This window comes from Pteropus medius, unplaced genomic scaffold (assembly GCF_902729225.1).
Source record: "Pteropus medius unplaced genomic scaffold, Ma_sr-lr_union100, whole genome shotgun sequence".
Lineage (NCBI taxonomy): Eukaryota > Metazoa > Chordata > Mammalia > Chiroptera > Pteropodidae > Pteropus > Pteropus medius.
The window spans coordinates 35,866-62,080 of record NW_024346501.1 but is presented as its reverse complement, the minus strand read 5'-3'; the positions used below and the strand labels follow the sequence as shown (position 1 = coordinate 62,080).

General features: G+C 38.5%; 1 protein-coding gene across 1 annotated transcript in view; it reads left to right on the top strand.

Moving 5' to 3' along the window:
- PSD3 (pleckstrin and Sec7 domain containing 3) overlaps positions 1-26,215 on the top strand; it is a 500,329-nt gene that overhangs the window by 465,112 nt on the left and 9,002 nt on the right. Inside the window, 1 exon segment of the mRNA XM_039875742.1 lies at positions 12,443-12,586. Coding sequence (XP_039731676.1) covers positions 12,443-12,586 — 144 coding nt within the window.

The window sequence follows — 26,215 nt, the reverse complement described above, 5'->3', positions numbered from 1 at the left end:
GACCTTGCCCTGGAAGGGCATGTTGTATAAATTGGGGCAAAATGCAGCATGCTCGGTTTTATACTTTATATAGGAAGCTGACACAATAGAGTCAGGTTTGGTAGGACATGTACTTTAAATTAGTTTCTAAAATTTATATTACTTTACTACTCAAACAGTCATACGGTTCTGTTTTTTTGGTTGTTGTTTGCTCTAACAGCGTATATTTTTTAATGACTGGCTAATGTTAGACATTCTGGCTTGCAAATAAGTTTTTTATTCATTTTTTTAATTGAGCTTTTCCCATAGCCCAGGCTGTATTTGATACTAAGCATATAAGAATATTCCCAGAGATCCACTATTCACAGACAATAGGGCAGAGCCTGCCCTGCTGCCCAGGAAGAGGAAAGTAAACCATGTGGTTTGCCTAACTAATCAAGACGAAGTGCGCTAGAACTCCAAATGTGTTCACATAAGCATGTCTCCTGTTGTCAGATTGATCTCTTTAAAGACCATATTTTATCATGTCCCTCTCCTACTTAAAACTCTGTTCTACATACATTGAATACAAGCCAGGTTTGCCAATTTTAAACCTGTCTGCCACACCCCATTGCCATTGACTAGTTAGGTACTTTGGAAACTACTTTGATATCTTTGTGAATTTCTTATTGGTGCAGTAATAGAAATAGTTTCATCTGGCTCTCATCAACCAGGTCTTGATATTAACTGGCTCCTCCACACAACTGATATCATGAATGTTGATACATTTATTTAATAAATATGTATTACGTGCCTCTTGTACTTCAGAGACTATTTTAGGCTTTGGAGCTAGAAAGGCAAATAAAACCCAGATGCTCTCTGGGATTGGGCTGACAAATACAAATGAACAATTAATTGTAACACAGCTTGATTAGAGGTACAGGAAAGATAAGTCCAGAGTGCTGTGGGGATACAAGAAAGGAACATCTCGCCTGGCCTTGGAGGTGAAAGAGGAAGTATGATATCTAATCTATTAGAAGCTGAAGAGACGAGCAGCAGTTAGGTGTGGTGTGGGAAGAGAGAATCAAAAAGGCCCAGAGGAGAGTACACTGGGATGCAGGAACCTCACAGAAGTTATCAGATGTGATCTGAGCACAAAATGTTGAGGAAAGGCGAGAAATGTTTCTCTGGAGGTTAGCAGAGGCCAAATGGTGAAAGGTCTTATTTGTCATGTGTAGGATTTTGGGTGCTTCATTGGTTCTCCAATATCCTTAGGACAATAGTTTAAGCAGGAAAGTAATGTGATCAATTTGTGCTTTAAAAATCATTCTTGTTATCATAGGAAAAAAGTATTAGAGGAGGAAACTACTAGAAGCAGAAAGGCTAATTTTAAAGGCATTTTCAATAATGCAGAGGAAAAATAACTAAGTTAATTGTAAAAGAGATGGATAGAAGTGGAAGTATTTGAGAGATTTCGAGGGTGTAGAATGAATAGTCCTAGTGGCTTATTGAAGTAGAGGAATAAGGGTTGTCATACAGGCTTGCGCAGCTCGGGACTACAGTGTCTGAACTGACCTTTGGGACTTCACTGTCTCCTGATTTTCCTCCTGTTGGTTCTTTCCTGGGTCCTTCTCTGGGACCTTTTCCTCTTTCTACCTCCAAATGTTACAGTTCCCTGTGCTCAGAAGCAGACCAAAACACACTTGACAACATTTTTTTTAAGTTAGTTAAGAAAAAAAACAGGGTGAATATTGTACCAAGAAGAGGGGAGAAAGGTTAGGTAAAGTTAGTACAGAAACTATCTCCTGTGAAGTAGCAGAAAAGTCATTGGGTCCCTTGGTGACAGCAGTTTCAAGAGTGATGGGAAGAGAAGCTACGTTGGTCGTCTTTGAAGAGGAAATGGAAGGTCGTAAGGACGTAGAGGAAGGAGTCTGTATAAGTCTTGCCATAAGTTTATTTTATGAAATTTAAAAAAAAAAAAAAGCAGACCTAGTAGGAAGAATAAAGGAGACATGGTTGCAAGAGGGAGTCTTTTGTTTTTGTAAATTCATAATCATTAACATGAATCAGGTGCTTACCATGTAAGCCGTTACTATTATTATGCAGTTCATAGACTACGGAGAAAAGTTAAGAATAGAAAGGACCAAGCCAGCTCACTTTACAGGGCATCACAGAGTATAATTTTAAAGGACAACAAATATTCTAAGAAAAAAAGGAAGGCTTTACCTCTATTGATGACCAGAAAGTATGTGGGTAGACTTCTCCATCTACCCAACTAAAATATGAACTCTTAAAGCAAATGCGGTTCCCCACTTTCATTGTGGGTACTTAGCATAAACAGAAACCATATTACATAAGGCAAGGAGAGAAAAAACAATTGAACAACTAGAGGCAATAAAAACCTTCAGAATTTGGGGTTTGTTCATTAATTTCACTAGGGATTTTCCAGTTGTTATTTTTCAATAGATTGGTCTTTCTCACAATCATTCCTGTAAAAGAGAAAGAGAAAAAGGTAAGCCAAAGGTAAGGAGGAAGGTTAATAAGCATAGAGCAACAGAAGAGTTTTTCCTTGTTCTTTCCTCACTATAGAATCTGTATTTCTATTTACTTTCTACTTTGAAAAATGTACTACTGTCCTATTTATGTATAAGCTATATATTAGTAAGTCACTTGTACATGAAAATGAATGTGTTCATCTATTTGTGTATTTTATTATGAATCTCTTATTTAAACAAATGTCTTAAACTGGAACTAAAAATAGAATGCATAAACTCTTTGATGTATTTCCTCATTTTGAATACAAGGCCACAGAAATGCAAAAAGAAAAATAATGCATGTGAAATATGACCAAAATAATGGATTCGGGATTTTAAATCAGAACACAGTAACCGAAAAGAAATGTCCTCTTGTGTCACATAAGACAAAAAGACCAAGCCCTATTAAGTATTTAATTTCTCTATAAAAGAATAAGATAGAGTCTTTCCCTACAAATAAACCTTTGTCGGCCTCAGTTTTACATCTGAAAAATGAGATCACTCATTTTTCACTAAAAACACTCTAGAATGTTTAAGGTTCTTTGAAGTTTCTTCCTATCGATAGCTCTGTTTTTCTGTTTTGTTTTGTTTGCCCAGGTCATCATGTTTATTTATTAAAAAGAAAAAGATGTTTTACCTTTGAGAGTAAAAGGACAGTTTAGAAACAAATATATAAAACCAAGTATGTGGTGGAAAACAGATTAGAAAGAGGGAGAGAAGAGTTAGTTTGCCCAGCCTTATGCAGGTGTTTGGGGGTACCCTTCACTTCAAATAAACACTCTTGTAGGATGTCTTTGCTGGAGTCATAGTGATCCTGGAATGTGTCTGAGTGAGCCCATGAGCTCTCCAGTACCTTGAAGTCTGGTCCTCAACCTGAGCCCAGGCATTCCCAACCTTGGCACCACTGACATCTTGGCTTAGATAGTTCTTTGTTGTGAAGAACTATCTGTCCTATAAATTGTAGGATGTTTAGTAATATCTTCAACCTCTACTCACTAGAGGCCAGTATTATCCCCACAGTTGTGGCAACCAACAATGTCCTCAGACATGGCCAAGTGTCTTGTGAGGTCAAAGTCCACCCACATGCTCTTGAGAACCCCCGCTTTAGCCATTTTTCCTTTTCTCCATACACCCACAGCCTGGCTATGACTCCCCTAAATGCCAGAATCACTTAGATAATTTCAATTTACAAAATACATGTATAACATTGTGAGTGCCCTGCTGGAAAAAATTAAACAGTGTTAGGAAAACTCTAAACATTCAATTAAAAGACTGGTGCTTTTAAAGACACTTTTCATCACCTTGTCGTTTGCAAGCTTTTCTTTAATTTATTCTTGTCTTCTATCCAAAACATTCGCCTTCATTATTAAAATTGATTATTGTTAGTGCAACATCGTTCTTTCGAACAACTCTGCTGCGTAGGAGGGGGTCACCTTCTTCACTTGTTTTTCAGGGCAGTGTTGTTGCCAGAGCACATTTTTTCTTCTGTTGTGGGTAGAAGCCTAGTGTGAAAATTTAAGTTCTGTTTCTCCTTCCGATATAGCACTCCAAACTTCAGATCTCATGGTTGGCCCTCTCTGGGATCCCTTCAGGACCTCTCTTTCTTTCATCGGAGTAGTCATTTTCAAACTTTATTGTACACAGGAATTTCCTAGGGGCTCATTTACAATTCCCATTTCCCAGCCTGCCAAGATTAATCAGGTCACCAGAGGCCTAGGAGTGTTTGTGTGTCTAAGACCCACCAGGTGTCCAGCCCACAGGCAGCACAGGTCATTGTTAGAGACACTGCACTGTAGCAATCCCTACTTCCCTCTCACTACTTCTCTGGGGACCTGTACCTCATGAAGTTACCATTTCTTGATTCTTAGTCGTATTTTCTTCTTTGAATTCCAGCCATTCTCCTATAAAAGTTCAAATCAGCGAGTGATTCCTACCTGCTAACTATTGAGGGCCGGGACTAGTGATGAACACTGACCTGAGGCAAAGGAAAGGCCTGTGCTTGCTTCTCACCCCTCGTTTTATCCTGTGCTTTGACCACGGAGCTGTAGTGCTCAGGACCAGATGAGTGGGGCAGCGTTGGTTCACAAAGTGGCCCCTGAACACAGACTAAAGAAAGAGGCAGCCACTCCAGATTGGGAGGCGGCAGGTTTAATAAGCAAGAGAATGAACTTATGAGGCTTGTCTCGGGTTCCGCAAGGTGACTAGAGATCCCCACCGGGATCTTAATGGTTTATATAGAGGCCTTAAGTGGGTTCAGTCACATGTAATGTCCAGGTGGTCTCAACGGCACCTTACTCTCTCAAGGCTGTGTCCTTGGGGCAGCTTCTAGCTTGGGTTAGGCCAGTGGAACATACATTCCAAGGGCAGTGGAAGAGGTGAGGAGCCTCCAGTTGCCTGGGTCCAGCTTAAGGGGGTCATGTCCTCTTGAGGACCTCCAACAGGCAGGCGTTCGGTGGGATTTCAGAGGAGGCAGTCAATCTTGTGGTTGTGTCCCTGGCTGGCCAGAACCACACCCTTCTCATGCACTCAGTTTCATACATTTCATCACAAACCTGTCACTTCTACTTCTTAAATATCTTTCCTATCCTACTCACATCTCTTAATTCAGACTTTTGTCATCTTTTACCTAAACCTCTGGTCTCTTAACTTTTTTGATCATTCACCTTATCAATACTAAACATTGGAATCCTCCAATATATGTATATTTTTTAAATATACTACATGTCCAACTATCAAAACAACATGAAACAGTGCCAAGCATCATTAGTCATTAGGGAAATCCAAAACAAAACCATGAGATGCCACTTCTCACTCATTAGGATGGCTATAATTTTTTAAATTTTTATTTAAAAAGGAAAATAATGCATTGGTGAGGATATGGAGAAATCAGATCTCTGATACATTGCTGGTGGGAAGATAAAATGGCATAGCTACTTTGGAAAATAGTTTGGTGGTTCATCAAATGATTAAACATCATAAAATTTAATATGTGACCCAGCAATTCCACTCCCATTTAGATATCAAGAGAATGAAAACATACACCCACACAAAAACTTTTACACAAATGCGCAAAGCATTATTCATCGTAGCCAAAGATGTGAATTGCCATCAGCGGATAAATGGATGAATAAAATGTGATATATCCATGTAATGGCATATTATTTAACCATAAAAAAGATTGAAGTATTGATACATCCTCTACAATGTGAGTGAACCTTGAAAACATTATGCTAAGTGAAAGAAGCCAGTCATAAATAAACATTGTGTGATTCTATTCCAAAGAGTCTCTTTTAGAGGAACTAAAATGCATAAAATTAAATTGAGGTGATAGTTCCACAACCTTGTGAATATACTTTAAAAAAAAAATTGATTCATATACTTTAAATGGTTGAACTGTATGGTATGTGAATTTTATCTTAATGTTAGTTTTAAAATTATTCCCAAGGGATCATCTTGACTAGGACACACACCCTATTTCAAAAAGCTCTGGCCAACTATTCCTATAACCGTTTGCAATCTCTCTTCCTCTAATATTGGTTCTCTCCAATCCATCCTTCACAGTTTTGGCTAAAATATGATTCGCATCATGTCGCTTAACCTTAACTGGCTCACTTTGCCAACAAGATAACAGTCCAAACTCTCTGTCATGGCCTTAGATGATGAAGTACTCAATAAAACAAATCATATCAAAGTTACTATGCTAAAGCTCACTAAAGTGTTTAATTTAAGGCCTTTAAAACTGTTTCATACATGAAATGATGAAACAAAATCTTTCCAATGGTACTTTTGGCAGTAATCCCCCTCAGACTCAAAGGCAGATGTTCTCTATTCTAAATTCTGTACAGCTCAAGTTTGATAAGGCCCAAAATGCTTAGCAAATTGACTTAGAAATTGCCTACCAGATTTCTAGAAAAGTTATTACCTTCTGAATCATCTACTTTAAAACAGTACGAAGGAAGCTGTGTAAGCCCTCCCCTCTTTATCTTCCCCTTTTTTTAATACTTCATTTATCCAGTGACTGTTTACTGAGGGATCTATACATCAGGTACTATATTAGACATATGAGCATTATAAAAATAGCTAAGATGACGGTCTTGCCTCAGCTAATGAGAGCTTAAGGTATATGTTAATGTTAGGCGGGGAATATCTATAAGCCGAAAACTGTACTACATACTGTCTTCTCCAATGTATTAGACATTGGAGATCTGAGAGGAGGCTTTGAGGATTTGAGAAAAATAACCTTTCTCTGCCTTCAAAGAGTTTGTAATCAGTAAAGGAGATAAAATTCACACATAAATCAGAGTATACTTTGTAGTCAGCGTGTGGCGTAGACATTTAAGTGTATGGTACTGCAGAGGAGGAGGAGATTGTAAGATCTGGAGTCACACTGGTTTTGAGTGGAATTTGCAGCAAGGACATGAGTACAACCTGCATGTTTGAGAGCTATGGGAGAGAAGGGACCTTAGGACCAATGGAGTTTATGAAGTTTTGAAAGCTGAAGTCATTAGTGCTGATACACCAAGAAACAGAATGTTTTGAAGCTTGTGTTTTCAACAGCCTTTTCGATTTAAGTTTGTTCCAAGGCAAGTTTATGACTAGGAGTTGGGAGGAAGGGGCTGCTGCCCCACTATCTTTACCTCTGTGACCTTGGGCAAGTACTTGAAATCTCTGGATCTCCATTGCCTGTAAGAGGAAGAAACTAGAAGGGGCGATGGCCAGGTTCTTTTTCACCTTAGAATTCCTTGGAGTTCATTGTATTTCACAATAGGAAAAAAAAAAAAAGAGTTCGTGGGCAGGAACCGTGGGTTTTCCACCTGCCAGCACCCAGCACAGTGTGGGGAAAGCCCAAGCTTTATTAAAGTGAAAGTACACACTAAGAAAAGAAGTGTGCAGTTTATTGTGTGAACTACAGGCTTTTGTTTTCTTTTAGTGAAGTGGTGCCCGGAGTCTTACTTGCAATGCAGGTGATATTATAATGATATTATGATTAACCAAAGCTGAACAAAGAACAAAGGAAAGACTCTGGAGCCTTATCCTAGGATGAGGGGTGGGGTGTCCCAAGACTATCCATCCTGCCTCCTGGTAGTGACTTGCTTCTCTTGCCACCTGGAAGGGAGGGAGCCATTTATCCTGTCTCCTTGCTTTGGCTAGTTTCCCATGTGGGAGCCTCATGCTTGGAATCAAAATGGGGAGAGGGCTGAGTAAGGGACTAAGGTAAAATTCCGGAGCAGAAACCCAGAGGGGAGGGAGAACATCCCCGGGCTGACCATCCTGCCTCCGACACAGGACTGTGTTCTCTTCCCCAGCTCTCTGCCATCTCTCTAGCCCTCGCTATTCCTCCTTTCGCTCTTACAATGTGCATTTTTGTATTGTCATTTACTTTTATTTTCTGCGGCTTTTCTTTCATCCTTTTCTCCATGAGAAGTAACATGTAAGTCTCATGTTTTGTATGAAAAGATAGAGCTGATTTCTGGGACTTGCTAGTGCCTGGACCATTGGCCGTGCGTCGGAATAAAGGCTTCTGTCTCTGCCTCGTACTGACTCACTTCAAGGTCTTGAACAGCCTCTTGCCTGGCCCCATTGCCTCATCAGTTAGAAGTACTTTCTTCATAGAGATGAAATTAGAATTCAGTTTTTTAAAACAAAATATGAAATTTTCCTCAGTATTATATAAGTAGGAAAAAATTAAATCTTAGGAGATATCATCTGAAACTTGCCTTTGAGATAAAATTTCATCATATATATTATCAAAGGTTTTACCAGTTACACCTGTTGACATATAACCACAGTAATTTTTCCTGCATCTATTATTTTAACACCACTCCTTAAATTATCACTTTTTTTTAAATTAAGTTTATTGGGGTAACATTGGTTAATATAATTACATAATTTTCAGGCATACGTTATAATTTGACATCTGTATATTCTGTTGTGTGTTTACCATCCAGAGTCCAGTTTCCTTCAGCACTTAAACAATTTCAGTAAGTTCTTGCCATTTTCTATCTCTGTTCCCTTTCTTTACATTTCGTCAGATGTATTTCTCTGCCTTCTCTGAAATCCTTTTTCTTAGTATCGTCTCATAAGAACAGTATGTTTGTTCTCCCAGTGAACTGGAAGAGCAAAGACAGAAGGGAGAAAAACAACAGGGTTCCTCCTTTGTCTTTCTCCATCACGTCTGTTACAAATTTAATTGTTCTGAGTCTGAGAATGCAACATGTCTCCATGGCGGCTGCCTTTCTCCCTCATGTTTCCTCTTGGTTTTTGTCAGGAAAGTCTGTGTATCTTCTTTCTCGTTGGATTCTAGCATTGGAATAATTTGCCTGGTCTTCATATCTATGCCCATAAGAGCTACATGGTATTTTTATTTCATTGGTCAAAATGGACAGATTAAGAAATGTGACTTTAAAGTGCTTTTGAGGTTACTTCCTTGATTCTTGCTCCGTGAGAGCAGTGAAGTAGGAGTAAAGCACTGCACATTGAATTGCAACGTTTTTTGACTAGTTTCTTCATAAAAATATAACCTAAATGACTAACCTTTTATGTTGTTACAGAAATAGTCAGGTTTATAAACCATAGTCAGGTTTATAAACAGTGAACAAACCCTAGTAAATCCTGGTTTTGGTAGGAAAGTGACAAATACAGTATCCTGTGCATATTATAGTCCTGGCATAGATTTTCCTCATTAAAATAAGTAGAAATTGGGATTTACTCAACAAGAAAGAGACATTTGAATATTCAAAATTGAGAAGCCTAGATCTAAAGCTTTTGTAAGAAGCAAACATCTAAAAGAATGTTTACAAAGGCAAAGTCCAAAACTAAAGAGAATTTTGTAAATTCTTTTACCAAATTATCTAAAATCTTATTTGAAAAAAAAAGTTAGTATTTGGATTCTAATCATTTCATTAACCAAAAAAAAGAAAAGAATTCATTTTCTTAAAATACACTATAAATCACTATATTTTACAAATCTGGACCAAATAGAAAAATAGGTCCAATGTTTCAGCAGCCAGTTCACAGAAGAAACTCAGTAAACATATGCAAAAATGTTCATCCTACTGTAATCAAGAAAATGTAAATTCAAGTTACAATGGTTAATGGTTTCATACCCATGAAATTAACAAAAATTTGCAAGTGTGATATCAAATTTTGGCAAGGACATAGAACAATGGGAATTTTGAAGCCTATTGTGGAAAAGTAAACTAAACTGGTGGAAACACTTTGGAACACAGTTTAGGGTCATCTTAAAGATGCGGATGTTTTAAAACCCGGAAATTCCACCTCTTGGTGATTATACTGTAGGAAAATTCTTGCTCATATTCATTAGGCAACATGTTCAGTGAAGTATCATTTTATAATAGTCCAAGGAAACCTGAAAACAACCTAAATATCCTTCAGTGAAGTCATGTGTCCTACAATCTAATACTATGGTGATTAAAAGGAAGGATTTAGAGCATACATGTGAATAAATGTTAAAAATATGTCAAGTGAAAAAAAGTTACAAAAGGAAGCTTATTAAGTATAAAAACCTATACAGCATGCTATTTGTATAGATATGTACATTTGTATAGGAATAGCACAGAAAAGGAATGAGTGGATAAATACAAGGAGTTTCAACTTATTTTTATAATATTTTATTTCTTAAACTGGGTGTTAGAATTTTTTTTACATATCATTCAGTATGACATTTCGTATGTCTGAAACATTGAACAAAAATTACCTGTCATGTTTTTATTTTTCAAAGTGGTCTGTTAACCAAATAATTTCTGTCAAAAATTCTATTAAATAATTTGCATGTTGTAGTAAATATATGAAAGAAGATTACTTTGAAAGAAAAAAGCTATTACTGTATTCTTCTTAGTCAGCTCTGGCTACCATAATAAAATATTACAGATTGGATGGCTTAAATGACAAAAAATTTTTTGTCACAGTTCTGGAGACTGAAAATTCCAGATCAAAGTGCCAGCAGGGTTGGGGTCTGGTGAAGGCTGTCCCCTTGGATTGCAGATGGCCCCTTTTGTGTCCTCACTTGGCCTTTCTCACTTGGCCCCGAGAAAGAGAGTGTGTGCTCTCTTGTCTCTTCTTAACAAGGACTCTAATCCTGTCGGATAAGGCCATGCCCTTATGACTTCATTCAACCTTAGAAGCCATGTCTAAAATATAGCCATACTAGGATGTCGTTCCATAGTGTAGCGGTTAGCACATCTGCTTTACACGCAGAGGGTCCTGGGTTCACGCGCCAGTAGAGTTACAGTCCATGGTCTACGGCCATGCCACCCTGAACAAGTCTGATGTCTGATCTCAGAAGCTAAGCAGGGTCAGGCCCGGTTAGTACCAGGTGCTATAGGCATAAATAATAATAAAAAATAAATAAAATGTAGCCATACTGGGTTTTAACACGTGAATTTTGGAGGAACACAAACATCCAGTCCATAACTTAGTCTATAGTCTCCTTGGAGAAAGCAATAGAAAGATGAATGAGAACTTGTAAATAAAAGTTACCTGAAACATTTCTCATTTTCATTCAGTATTATCAGTATAGAAATGACAGGCTTGGAGATGTAGACCCTCTTTCTAAAATCTCTAAACAAATTTCATTTATTATTCCCCTCTGTACTTTTTTGGAACTTCTTTAGGTGTTTTGTTTTACTGAGTTGGTATTTAAAAGTGAGTCTTTTCATCTTTGATTCACGCCACTTATTATTCCTGCCACCTTTATTGTTCATTTTTTCACTCACATACTCTGCTTTTTAAAAATGTTTCATTGTTCTCTTCTATTTTGATGGCTTTAGACTAGGATTTTTTCCCTTTGTTTGGCTTTTAAGATATATATTATCACAAATCCCTAAGATATTATATGTGACTCATAATTTCTGAATATCTTTTTTCTTTAGTTTACAGTGATGTTATATAATCTTAGAGTTTATAATTATGCACTTCTGGTAGTCTTTCTAACTATTCTTCTCACACTACAATACAATGTTTATATTTTGAAATTATGTTGGTATTATACAAAATGTATTTACCACCTTGTCAAATCAGTTCCTCTTCATTTGCTTTCATCCATTTATTTCTTATTGTACATATGAAATTTACACTCAGTAAGAATTTAGATAATTACATGTGAAAGTGGAATAGTAAGCAAAGCAGTCGTACAATTTTAGGAATGCGAGAGAATTCCAATCTCTTTGTTTCATTTTTAAAATGCTGCCAGAGTGTTTCATTAACGTCTCTCATTAGGTAGCTTATTGCTAAGGTGATATCAACGGTGCCCCTAGAATGGAAATTCTTTGACATAGGATCAACCATGTTGCATTGCTGCATGGTTCCTATAATAACACTGTTCAGGCAGTAATTTCTCTGTAGGTACATTTTAATCAAATAACTACTTTGGGTCAGTAAAGTTGAAGGAAGTCAGAACCTCTATTACTTTGGCAGAATAATGCATAGCTTGCTGCATTTTTTTCAGAATATCATCTGATAGCTTTCAGAGAATCATTTCTTAGTGGCATTACTTGTCTAAAAAAAGAAAAATAATGCAGATAGACTTTTCAGTTATTTTATGATTTTTTCCATTGTGACGGACAGGGGAAACTAGCAAAGTTGCTGAGTGGCCATGAAGTAGAAAAGCCAAATTGTGTGGCACTCAGGATAGGTGCTTAACTGTCTAGTGGGTGCCTTGCCTGTTGGCGTATCTTAGGAGGCTTGCTCTCAGCCTCGGGACAGTTACACCTGATAAAGTGCTCTGAAAGCATTTGATTTTGTAACGGGGCCTGGTTAGGGAGGCTGGCCTCGGACATGGGCCTGAGAAAGCTGGTCAGCTGTGGCAACAGAGGCACATTGGATTGTTTTTTGATGAATTAAAGTCGTTTGTTATAAAGGGTTTTTAAAGTACTCTATGATTTTTTTATTGATTTATTTCCAGACACTAAATGGCTTAATATTTCCTGCAGGAGGAACAGCTGAAATCTCATGAAAGCAAGCTGAAGCAGATTACCACCGAGCTGGCTGAGCATCGCTCCTATCCCCCAGACAAGAAAGTTAAAGCCAAGGAGATAGATGAGTACAAACTGAAAGAGCACTATCTGGAGTTTGAGGTATGTTGAGCCTAAGTGTAATAAAAGCCAGTACCTGAGTTATTGTTAGGATTTTTCCATCAGGGAATTTTTTTTTTTTTTTTTACTGTAAGTGTGGGAAGTGTGCCTTGATCCCCTGCTCTAACTTGGGAGCTCTGTGCATGGTCTGGGTCATGGCGGCCCCTTTGTTTATAATTCTATTTAAGAATCGAACAAACATCAAAGAACAGATAGCAGTTTATGTGCTTAAAAACGAAATAGCCTGCCTGGTTGGAATAGCCTACTGTGAGAAAGAAAACAACAACAATAGGTGGACATGCCAGGGTGGGCAGCTGCTTTTTATGTTTCTGCATCTCTTCCAGCAGAGTCTGAGTCAAAAAAAAAAAAAAAAATACAATGGAGAAAAATGAGATCCAGGGTACCATGAAGCATCAGCTTTTTCCTGCATTTTCTTGCTGTTGGCATACACCAGAGCACCTTTCCTCTTACCACTTAGTGCCCTTCAGAAGGAGATTTGATAAGTTGGGGCACATTCATGTACAATAGCAAGTGTGGTTATTAAAAAGGATGTGGAGGATCCATTAACTCTGGAATGGTTTAAAATTTAAAAGCAAATAGAAAACAATATGTATAGAAAATGTTACCTTTGGCTAAATTTTCTCTCAAATTAAACAGTGTTAGGGTTATGCAAGATCCTCTGATTCTCCCGCTGTAGCTGCCACTTTATGACAATTAAAGTGCCTTTTTTTTTTTCATAATTTTTGTCCTGTAGGGTGTGCTGACTCCATCTTTAGCTCTTCTTTTTCATTGTAGCTCTAGTCTATTTTATTTCTCATCATCCCTTCATTTCCGTCTTATCATCCTGTTTCCTCCTCAGGCTCGAAACTTAGAATCATCGGCACATCCTTCGCCAGGTCCGGGCACTTTGTTCTGCAGCATCTTACACCTGTCACTTCCCTACCATTGCTTTTATATGTCCTCTGCTTAAGTCCTGGGTTTTTTGTCTCTCACCTGATCTCGATGGTTGCCTCTTGTCTCTCTTCGGTTCATCCTATATACCTCTGACAGTTAGTTTTCTAAGGTTCAACCCAGATTGTGGCATTTCTCTGTTCATCAGCTATCCTTGATTTTCCCCATATCTCCCCCCACAATTTACCTTCTGAATAAAGTCCCAATCTTTTTGGTTTGTAATTTACTTTTCAATTATAGTTGATGTACAATATTATGTTAGTTTCAGATTGGATATTTGTAGACTTTACAGTGATCAACTCAATAAGTTTATTTAGTATTCATCTGGCACCATACATAATTATTACAATATTGACTATATTCCCTATGTGTACTTTTATCCCTGTGACTATATAACTGGCGATTTGTACTTCCTAATCTCTTTCACCTTGTCCGCCTATTTCCCTGACCCCCTCCTCCCATTTGGCAACTATCAATTCTCGTAGCTATGAGGTGGTTTCTGTTCATTTTGCTTTCTAGATTCTACAGATAAGTGAAATCATACAGTATTTGTCTTTGTCCGACTTATTTCACTTAGCATAATACCCTTTATGTCCGTCCATGTTGTCACAAATGGCAAGATTTCATTCTTTTTTATGGCTGAGTAATATTCCATTGTATATATGTACCGCATCTTCTTTATCCATTCATCTATCAATGAACACCTACGTTGCTTCCATATCTTGGCTATTGTAAATAATGCTGCAGTGAATACAGGGGTGCATTTATCTTTTCAAATTGTGTTTTCTATTTCTTCGGATAAATACCCAGAAAGGAATTGCTGCATCATATGGTAGATCTACTTTTAATTTTTTGAGGCACCTCCATACTGTTTCCCATAGTGGCTACAACAATTTACAGCCCCACCAATAGTGCAAGAGGGTCCCCTTTTCTCCACATCCTCTCCAACACTTATTTATTGGTTTTAAATTCCCAATCCTGAGAGGACTTGGGTTCCTTCTGTCTACGACATCGATCTTCTCACAACAGCCTCCGTGTATATTAGTCACATGTCTGCTCACTTTCTCCAAACATACTTTTATGCCTTTGTTTATCTATTTTCTTGCACCCCAGATGTTCTTCCCCTCATCTCCATTTCTGAAAGTCTGTTTATCTTTAAAGATACAGCCCAAATCCCTCCTATGAAAAGCCTGCTCTAAACCTACTAGTTGGGTTTACTCTGTAATGATCCTTGCCACATTTGGCTTTATGTTAAAGTTATTTCACTTCATCTTTGTCTCTATAGTGGATTCCATAACACCTCCCCGTGCCCCTAGACTGTGAGCCTTTGGAGTATAGGAACCACACATTCATTTCTGATCTTTACTCTATGCTTGCTTGTTGAATTGGATAGGATTTTATGGAAGCATTAAGTCTCTTCCTGATTTACAAAATTTTTGTTTTAAAATGTGGCGTTTGATCCACTATAGATCCATGGACTAGTTTTTTTCAGGGTCAAGCAAGTCCTTGCTCTAGGCAGATGAAGAGAAATCATTCCTTTAGTAAAGGTAAAAGTTTATTAATACAAACTATGGAAGCCTTACCAACAAAAGACTGGAACAAATATTTTTTATAAAAGAAACAAAAAAACCTAAGCAGCATCTCATCTTTCCCCGGGCTTGTTCTTTCTTGGGAAATGAGAGTTCTCACAAAGCAATCATAATCTTCACACTTCTGGAGAGGCTCTCAGCTATAGGCCCTTTTAGTTTCACACGTGCTAATTAAATTTCCCAGCACCTCAGTCCCGGGCTTCCAGCACTCAACACCTTGCTTTGCGCCCTTGATTCTGAAGGCTTGAGACCTGTCCCCAGGAGGTGGGGACAACTGCAAGACCATGGAAAGGTTGCCACTGCTAGCAGCACTTCTGCTTTTGAATCTCCTTGGTGCCCCTTCTCTGAAAATGTAACCCAGCAAGAGCCAGCCAAGAGTCATCTCCTGACAAGAACTTAGACCAACTTTTGTGGGGATAAGTCTTGCTTTCATCACATTGTCATGTCAAGGAGCCTGCAGATTGCATGCCAGGACGCTCGGCTCATTAAAATTAGACTCCTGTGCTAATACGTCAAGCATGTTGGATTGTCTGTTAAGCTGCATTAACCTGTGTCTACCGGGAAGGTAGAAGGGCCCCTCGCTTTATAAATGTTATCTAAAAAGATTTTTATAAAAGTAATTGTTTCTCAAAAGTGTATAATTATTTTTCACTAGCTTAAAATTGAAGTAGTGTATCTGGTGGTTCCACTTTGCTATTATTTGAGCCACCAGGATTTGTCCTATGTGTGTCCTATGTGGGAGAGATCCTTTGCTTGCGTGGTATTAAGTGCTTTGCTTTATAAGCAGCATTCCCTGGGCAGGCTGCTTCATTTCCTGACTAGGAAGTCTGAGAGTTATTGACCACTTTGTATATTTTGTTCACTGCTCTATCCTCAGCTTCTAGAACCTGGAATGAATGCTCGGTGCACATTCATTGAACGAATGAATAGAATCGTATTATTGTACATAAAAGATAACATAAGAGGAAGTAGTTCTCTGAGAATGCTGAAAACAAATCTGATAGGCAGGAGAGGATAAACAGTAATGTCTACAGTTCAGTGTGAACCTCACAGGGGCAGTGACAGAAGGGGAGCTTTAATCCGTCTGCAGACTTGACACCAAGAAAGAATCACAGGCAGGAATTAGCTCTCTCACCTATTCCTGTTGTCAGGGCTACCCTGTGATTTTAGAGCAGTTTTTATCATTTTCACATCTTGGTAAGGAAAAACCGCTTTTGTTAGAACATTAGGCTATCAGTAATAACACTAGGGGTTATTAGCTGCTCCTAATTTTTTACATTTCTGTGGTTTATTTCTCAAGTTGCTTTGAGTACAAACCATTCTTGTGGTGGGCCAGATTCGCAGCTCTTCCTATGCCTTCAAAATTCTCCAAACCCTGACAGTAAACGATTAGAAATTCTGATAAATAAGGAGGTTCAGACTTTTTTTTTTTATTCTGCAGAGAGCAAGGAGACTTCCATCTATCTTAGCCTGTTAGAAAGAGACTCAAAGCAGCAAACTTCACTCAGAATGGGCTACAATTAACTAAATGCATGTCTCTCTCTTTGTTGACTGTTAATTAGGAGGATTGTTTTGTTTTTGACTAAGTCTACAAGCTGTGGCTATTGCTTTTTTAGAAGAGTTCACTTGGAATCTACTCTCACTTTTGAGAGAGTTGTTAGGCATCGCAAGTCTCCGTTAAACTCACCATCATTGACCAATTTCAAAAAATAAACGAAACAGTCTCATTTCCTTTTAAATTAACTTATTTTTACCTTATTCAGTTCTCGTTACACTTAAAAAGTCAGAATTGGTTCTCCATGCTTTTGGTACATTTGGAAATTTATTAAGATGTGACAGATGGTTGGTTTGTATGGGATTTAAAACTTCCAAAGATCCAACTTTTATAAAGCACAGTAATTTGAACTATGCCAGGAAACTCCTGGGCCCTTAAAAAAACAGCCCAGTAAAGAAATTCTGTTGATAGCACTCTAGTTGGCCCCAGAAATTTGGCTTTATGTTTCTTTAGCCTTAAAAACAGCAATTAGAAAGTGAAGATACCGTTTATTCCAGGATGTTTTTCATGTAACATTAAGATGTTTTCAGTGACTTAAGTAATTAATTCTAAGACCTGAGTAGGGAAAAACTGTTAAAAACATGACTAGAGATGAAAACATGAGTACCTAGGAGATGCTGCAGGTTCTGTTCCAGACCACTACAGTAAAGCAAGTATCACAATGAAGCAAGTCACATGAATTTTTTGGTCTCCCGCATAAAAGTTTACACTATACTGTAGTCTGTTAAATGTGCCATAGCATTATGTCCAAAGAAAACAATGTACTGTATGTACCTTAATTTTTTAAAAAAATGACTGGGCTGTAAGACATTTACTGACGAGGGATTACTGAGGGTCAAGTTAATAAAAGCTCCTAAGGCTCATTGTAGAGCCTGCAGAAACCTGGTGGCCGACACGATGCAAGTGAATTTTATGTGGCCAGCAGACCAAATGTCAGCATGTTTTCTTTGGCCAGCAGAGTGCGGTATTTGCCTTCACTGCAACGTGAATGCGTTCAGGGAAGACAAGCAGTTCCCTCGCCACCACTCCATATCTATCACCTCTGGTAGGTGTTCGCATGTGCTGTTGGCCTGGCCCCTGAAGGCATTCGCGTCTGCCATCCCTGGGCGGTGGCTGTCTCAGATATTTGAATGTGGGCTTTGGAATCAGCTGTCCCTTCGTGGTTAGAAAGTGGATACTTCCAGGTATTTATGTTTTCAGGTTCTAATCCAGCAGCGAGGTAAGTTCATTTCCCTCTTGCCTTGATCCAGATACAGAGTAAAATCCCCTTGGCTTAATGGGCTAGAATTCAGCCAAGTGCCCACTCCTGAATTGTGACCTGAGTAGGGCATGCTTACGGCTTAAAGATAATTAGGACCCACACCAACCACATGGCTAGGAAGTTGAATTTTTGAAAGAACATATATCCACCATATCAAAACAGATAAATGTCTGAAGGGATAATATTTTAAATCTAGAAAATCTAGGACATCCTTGAGGCATGATGCATCTTTTTCTGAATTTCTAATTTTTGGCGGCATGTAAAATGACATGATTCCTTCTGAAATTGATGTATTTAAGAATAAGAGCACATTCTGCACAGCATCATTAGGGAAACTCAAAACAGCTTATATGTAGAAGTGCACATAATATAAATTTCTCAGTTGTATTGTTTGGTTGTTTGTCGCAGGATGGGTGGGTAGTCTGATATATTTCTTTTTGAACAAATTCTCTGGTTGTGACCTTAGCCCTGTTTCCTCAGATTGCTCATTTTTTATTTGTCCACATCAGATAAGTAATTATGACACTATGGACCACTTCTCTCACAGCAGCAGTACAAGGGCATATCTTAACACAATGCCACACGTCACAAGGCAGATCAGCCTCAGAAACAAAATGATCTAACTATTAATTTATAAGTGGCCTTGATCATAAAAGAATAAAGATAGCAGTTATTGCCCTTTTTCTCCCTAGTGAGAACAAAGGAGAAATTTCATTAACCTACTTAAAGAAGATTAGTAGCAAGTTTCAGTCTTAGCAACTGAGCCTAGCCTGGAATCCAGTGCCATCTCCTTTACAGAAAACATCACGAGGTAATTACATGTCTATATCTAAGAAGCTAAGATATTGCAGTTTAATAGAATTCTTGGAGAAATTTAAACATTTTTTTTTTTTGTAGTATGCTAAGTATTATAATTGTGAATCAAAAGCTAGAGACCTCAGATCAGCAGTTGTCTAAGCGCTCAAGTCCAGTTAATAGAGACATAATTCTTGCATTGCCATTTGACACTGCCTTTTGTATGACATGAAAGAGGGCTGAGAAGCTCTGGATTTAATCTGTAAAGATGATGTGCTTTCGAAAGGAGGAGAAGCTTAGCAATAGGATCCTTTAAATCACGTTTTAAATAGATGGTTGAAAAGAATTATGGTCACACCCAAGAAGACAGAATAAACAGCCAGTCATGTGACTTGAACTCCCTGTCCTTAAGTCCCTTCTTATGTCTGAAATGTCTGCTCTGACGAGAGTCACTGCTTTGAGTTTAGATATTGTCTGCAGGAAAAAGGCAAATACTTGCAGTAATCAAATTGTAAAATTGGGGAAATGACTAGACTGGGAGTTAGGGCATTTTAGTTTTATCCCTGTTGTGTTTGTTACACAGTTATCCTCTATGGGTCTAGTTTTCTGTCTATAAAATGGAAATGAGATTGGGTGAACTAGTCCATCAGGTCTCTTCCAACTCTATACATATTTTTAAGAGAGTCATATTAACACCAATTAGAGTATTAGAATAACTCCCTCTATACTAAGGTTGTTAAACACAGAACAAGAATATTTCAATTTGCAGGTGTCAGGGGATCTAGACCGGCAAGCACTATCCAGTAGAGACATCCCTTACACCTGGGATGCCCAACCCCTAGGGCCACCACTGGTACTGATCTGTGGCCTGTTAGGAACCGGGCCACACAGCAGGAGGTGAGCAGACGGCAAGCAAGCAAATCTTCATCTGTATTTGCAGCCACTCCCCAACACTAGGAGCACCAGTACCTGGTGCCAAAAAGGTTGGGGATTGCTGCCTTACACTTTCTGGTAAATGACTCTCCCCATATATTAGTTTGCTGACTGCTGGTGCTGAATCCTTTACTGGGCTAACTCTGGAATCAGAACAATGAAAATAGAGGGAGTATGTTTTTGTTCGTTTGTTATTTTTACCCAGAGTACTTCATCTCTGCCTAACTACATTAGGTTTTTTCCTACTGTTTTCTAGAAGAATCTGTATGTTTTGATGTAAGAGTTTTAAAAACTGGTTTGCTTTAGTACTGATCTGAGATGAAGAAGTTTTTTTGTGGGGAGCTGGCTATTAAGGTTTTTAGGTGTATCTAGTTCAAAATTACTCAATAGACCTACAATGAAAACTTGAAATATTTTTTTTAAAGTTTTCTCTGGAAATATTAAGACCAAAAATCATATGCAAGCCAAGAGTTGTTTGCTGTAAGAACTCTCAGCACAGCATTCACTAGAAGGCTAGAAATTGGTTTCATTCATGTGATAGACTTCTTGCAGGAGCGGTCAACAACTTGTCTATTTGTGTTCCTACTTGAGGCATGCACTTGGAAGCAGGATATACAGAAAACACGATGCAGATCACATACACTGAAGAATATGCAGGGTACTTTCACAGTAGCTTTCTTCCCTGACCAGGTCTGGCCTTTGACAAAACTGTGAAATAGGTAAATCATGGCTGGTTCTCCCATTTCCTTTTAGTGCCCTATTCCCACCTTATGGTTCGCCTTTCCCTCCCAAGGATCAGTATTGTGTCTTCTTCCATATATCTTGCTTCCAAGTAGCTCTCGCCTACTTAGAGAATCCTGAAGGTTTACAGCTGGAAAGTGACTGCATCCCCTCACTCTGCCCATGTGGAACCTGAGACCTGGATGGAGCAAGGGATCTAGCTAAGGTCTATTTGCTCAGTACCCTGACTCCACAAGTTCAGAGATACGTTACCAAGACAGGTTCAGAATTGGACACAGAACTGGTAAGATGGTAGCTTATGATACATCCCACTGAAAGAGACAGTTGAACTAGAAATACAGAAGATGTAAAAGTGCTTTAAGCTCAAAAGCAATTTATAAATCTTGGGGATGAAATGTCATGGGAGATTAGGGACGAAGGTAGCTTAGAGCGAAGGTCCTTCAAAGCCTCCTCAAATCTGACTTTTAAAATTTCCTAGAAAGATTGACCCTGTTTCTTTATGACTGACATTGGCCTTTTTGGAGCTGTGAGTCTGTGACAGACAAGCTGTAATGAAGAACTCTTGGAACGTGCCTCAGAGGGATACCTCGTATGACTTCAGGGAGTTCTAATACAATCAGAAGCATAAACAAAATATAAACCGAAAGATTAAGAGCATGACCTGTATAAAAATGTCATAACAAACTAAAATTTTATTGTAGAAGTAATATCCATAAGGAAAAATTTAGTGAGAGACAAACTTTTATCCCACAAGAGCTAAATTTAGCCTTTTATCCCAAATTATTTATCTTGAGTATATAGAAATTTCATATCCCTGTATTTCAAAGGACAATTTCCTTTCCGTTTTACTTAACAGCAAATTTTTTAATTCCATTAATCCAAACAGGGTGTATTTGTTTTTCGGTTAACTTTATACTATTTGATAATTCTATACTATTATCAAAACCCATACAAGGCCAAGCTGGATGGGGCCATTAGGAATTGGAATAACCAGAGCCTGCAGAGCCAGAAGCCTTGTGAGTGACAGGTCTTTGTAGGACCACCCTGTTGATGGGTTGGAACTGGACAGTTCATTTGTTCATTTCTTGAATTTTCCAACTGGGGGGAAAAATGTACTAATGTCTAAGAGAGCTTCGTGGACTTTTAAATGTAGAATTTTGAGTTGACTTTTTTTTTTTAAGATAAAAATCTGGGTACTAATATAGACTGGGTTTATACAAAGAGTTTTGAGAACTAGAGAAACAAAATGTGAAGAATAAGAAAAGGAGCAGTGTTTAAAAAATTCGTTCCCAGCAGGAATCTGGAAGACTCTTTACAACTCAAGTCCCATTCGTCAACGCGAAGATGGTGACATTACCCCGCAAAGGTAGAAGCCCTACAGAGCATCTGCCCGCTCTGTCCTGGCAGCCCGGTGGGCCCTTAGGAGGGCAGTAGCAGGACCAGAAGGTGAGGGACAGCCTTAATGACGGCCGTTCAGCTCTCTTTCCCCTGTTAAGGGCCTGCAGGAGAGCATTTTAGGGGCAGTGGAGTCGGCCTGAATTGTCATCTGGTAAAGCCACGAAGGAGCGAAGGAGCGTCTGGGCAGGGGGACAGCCAGGGGCAACTGAATGAGAGTCAGGGACACAATGAAGTTCTCAAAGCACTTACTACAAACCCAGCCCTTTTTGTGTGTATTACACCTTTTTGACCTCTTCTGCTTGTATTATAATATGAAAGGAAGTTTGTTATTTTAAGAGTTTAAATTTTTTAGTTGAAGTCACAAACTTCATTTAGAGAACAATAGAGAGACAAAAAAGGTAGACTGGAACGAAGGAATTAAATTCATACTTCCTCAGGTTTTCCTAGAAAGTCACAAATACAAACCATACAAATCGAAAATGTATGTATTTGCTGTGCTTGGGCAGTGGGTTACCACTGCATGCTGATGCCTGACATGGGAGTAGCACAGAGAAAAAAAACTTTAAATTTTTCTTTTAAAAACGTAAGTCCTCACATAGCTTTCAGATAAGAACTTATGAAATGCTCGGTTTTGAATGTAATCACTTTCTTAAGTTAGCTGGTAGTCGTGGGTGAACCAAATAATCAAGGAGAAAGTCCTTGCAGATCAAGTCTGCCATCATTCCCCATAGAATGCAAAATGGAGATGAACAGTCTTTGTTTGAATAAGTAGTTACTTCAGGAGCTCCTCGTTTCGTTTGCTTGTTTATATTTTTTGCCTTCTTTCTTTTTTTTTTTCCAGTGTAGAGATCTAGGACCAAAAAGTGTTTTGCTATGTACATGACATTATTCATTTTCTTCTCACTTCATTTTAAGATGGCCTTTTACCCTGCCTGCGTGAGAAAGGGAAATGTCAGGAAGAAATGTATTCAGGATTTGATGGTTAGAGCAGTGAGAGACCTGAATGCAAATGGCAGTATTGTGTTACAGTTGTGAGTGCGGTTTTTGTTTTCATTTAGGTTGTGGCTATGTCATATTCATATCAGAGGTCAAAAGGAGATATTGTTCTATTAGATGGAATAAAAAATGCTAATGTGGGGCTCCAGAGAGAAGAAACTACTCAGTCAGATGCATGTAAATTTATATGTGAATGAGATTAAACTTCTTTGCAAATAATATCAATAGTTGTGATTTTTTTTTTTTTAAGTAGGCAGTTAACATTCAACATAAGCAGCAGCTTGCTTGGCTTTAAGTGTGTGGGGTTTTTTTGTTTGTTTTTTGTTTTTCTCCCTAACGGGCAGGCATTTCTGCTAAAGGACAGGGATATTTTTTTCTACATAGTTAAGAAGTATTTTTACAGATTATTGAAGACCAATTTAATAAATTAACACAGCCCCAAAATGTGAGAAGATTACAGAGTGAAGAAAAAACTTTATTTCAGTACATAAAGGAGCCATTAAGCTTTTAAATTGTCTTTAGCTCTTGGTCACAGGAAGGTGTCATGAAAATAGCAAATCTTAAAACGGAAATTAAGAGAGAGCTTGCTGAATGGATAAAACCAAAAAAAACCTTCAGATACTCCCCTGCAGAGCAGCTGATTTGGTATAATCCCACCTCAGGTTGTTTATCTAATAGTGGAATTAGATTATGCGGTTATACTGCTAGAAATCTATTCACACTGTTGGAGAAATTACTAAGGAAGGATGCTGAGCATACAGCTCTGAGTTTTTTTTTTTTAAATTGATCTGAGAGTGAATCAGCAGAGACTAAGACAAAATCTTTAATAACCTGACTGAAGGCAGCAAATGTCCCTGAGGCACATTTTCTTGTCCTCAAACTCCTTTTGCCCTTCTTAATGAAAGACACATACCTGAAAGGGCTATGTAATGAAGACTGAATAACAATTTAGGAAAATGAATTAATGTCATACCTTTTAGTTAGTGGCACTGTCAGCACCAGGCCACCTGACTCCAGGACTGTTCTTTTCACTGTCACAGGGCATCTCATCTGCATCCCTTCTCATTTTTAACCCTTTCTGGAGCTGTGTTAATTTTTGCATAGTGATTACTTTGTGGCATGAAATTATATTAATTAAAACATTCAGGGTTTTTTTGTAGTTTCTTCTTCCCTTTTTAACTTCTGGTTATGAATATTATTGTCAGAGCAAAGAAATAAAACTTCAATATTGTTATTGATTATTTAGTGTCAGCAGCAGATTCCTTTCTGTATTAATATTGAGACTACTGCTCTCTGACCCAAGGGGCTTAGAATCTTAGTATTGAAGTATTTACTCAAGGGTAAATGGGATTTTGATGCATGTAAATTATATATAAGGATGATCAAGCAGGGGAATTCACATGTAAATAACCACTGACAAATCTTTATCTTTTTTAATGGATACTTTTATAAGGTTAATTTAGAAGCTACTTTTCATGTCATGAGATCTAATAACTATCCAAAGAACATACAGTGATCACATACGGTGGTCCAGTTTCTCTTTATTTTTAAGCTCAGCATGGACAATAAAATTTGGTATCCATTTACCGTTATGTAAGAGATGCTCGTGTTTTCTGAACCTCAAAAGGATGGTGTAAACTACTTTTCTTTCTTGGTGGAGAGAAAGCCCCAGTCTTCAGCATGGCAGCCAGCCCCTCACTGCACAGTGCCGGGTTTGCTGTGCGCAGCGTCTTGAGAGCTACGGTCAAGTGGATGTGGGCAGGACACAGGCAAGTCTTTGCTGAGTGGGTGGCGCACAAACCTCAGTGCTGCCTCACAGGGCCACCAGACCTTAGTGTTTTTGTGGATAATATGGGAATGGTGGATCTCTGAAGACTAAAGTGTATCCCAGAGTTACCGACTCACGAATTTATCAGGCATCTACCTCTACCTCAGCGTATATCCATGGGCCATATCAAGAGTTCGAAATACATTTCCTACTAGGTATGAGACATTTATTTTCTCATATTTGTGCCTTCTTTCCATTCATACATTCAACAAATATTTAGTCGGTGTGTATTGTTTGTTCTCTGTGGTGGGGATATGACATATTAGTAAACGAAAGCGAAGTCCCTACCCTCACATGGTTGCATTCTAGTATTGGCAGGGGGAAGATAAAGAGGATTTTTTTTTTTTTTGGTAAGTAAAATATAAGGCTGATGGTGAGAAGTACTAAGGAGGAAAATAAAGCAGTGAACGGTGATAAGAATAGGTGTTTACGGTTTTAGATTTAGATAGCCAGGAAAGGCCTCAGTATAAAGATGACATTTGAGTGAAGACCAAAAGAGATGGAGGGGAAGGAATAAGCCCTGTGAATTCCTGGGAGAAGTGCTTTTGGCGCACAGAGAACAGTAGGCACCAAAGATCCAAGAGCAGGAGTGCTTCTCCTGTGTTCAGGGAGAGCCAGGAGGCAGAGAGGCTGGCGCCCAGCGAGCACGGAGAGCACCAAAAGAGTAGACTAGAGTGGGGAGAAAGGTTGGCACAGATTGGGGTTTTCTAGGCCATTTTAAGGATTTGAGGTTGGGAAGGATTTTTAAGAATGAGAAGCCTTTGGAGCATTTTGAGCCAAGAAGACACACCCTAACTTACATTTTAATAGATCACTCTCTTTTGAGAAGAGTGGATGTGGTGGGGGAGGGTTGTGGGCAAAGAAAGAAGCAGGGAGACCAGTTCGGCAGGTATTGCAATAATCCAAGCACAAGAGGATGGTGCTTGGTCCCAACTGGAATTGTCGGAGGTGGTGAGAAATGATGTGATTCTGAATCTATCCTGAAGATAGGGTAGGAGGTGCTGACAGAATGGATGTGTGGAGCATTGGGAAAAGAGAATAGTCAAGGAACAAAGTTTTTACCGTCAAATTTCCTTCTTCAGGATTTTAGAAGTATCTCTAGCCTGCTCCCTAACTGCTGTCATACTGGTCATTAGCCTGATCCAGAAGCTGGTATAGGACTCTCAGTTTTTTAGTTAACAGAATCCTTTAGCTCTCGTACATGTTGCATGCAGGCTTATAGGGAAGGACTAGGGGAGCACTACTCCAGCACCCATAGAGATTAAGTGACTGATGTAAAACCGTTAATGGAAATAATAAAATAGCCGTTAATTTAATATTCATTATGTGACCACAGTGTGATCTATAGTGGAATAATATCCATCAGTAAACTTGTTGAATATTCAGAGAAACCCCAACAAAGCTACGTCACACCAAAGCCTATTAATCAAGCATGTATTTACCTAAACAAAATGAAGACAGGAGGTACATGTACAACTCAGTTAGGTTTGTTTTGTTGTTGTTGTTGTTGTTGTTGTTGTTTTTATAGTAAGACCGAGCTGAGTGCTGACCATTTTATTAGTTAAGAACACTTTTGGCTACAGAT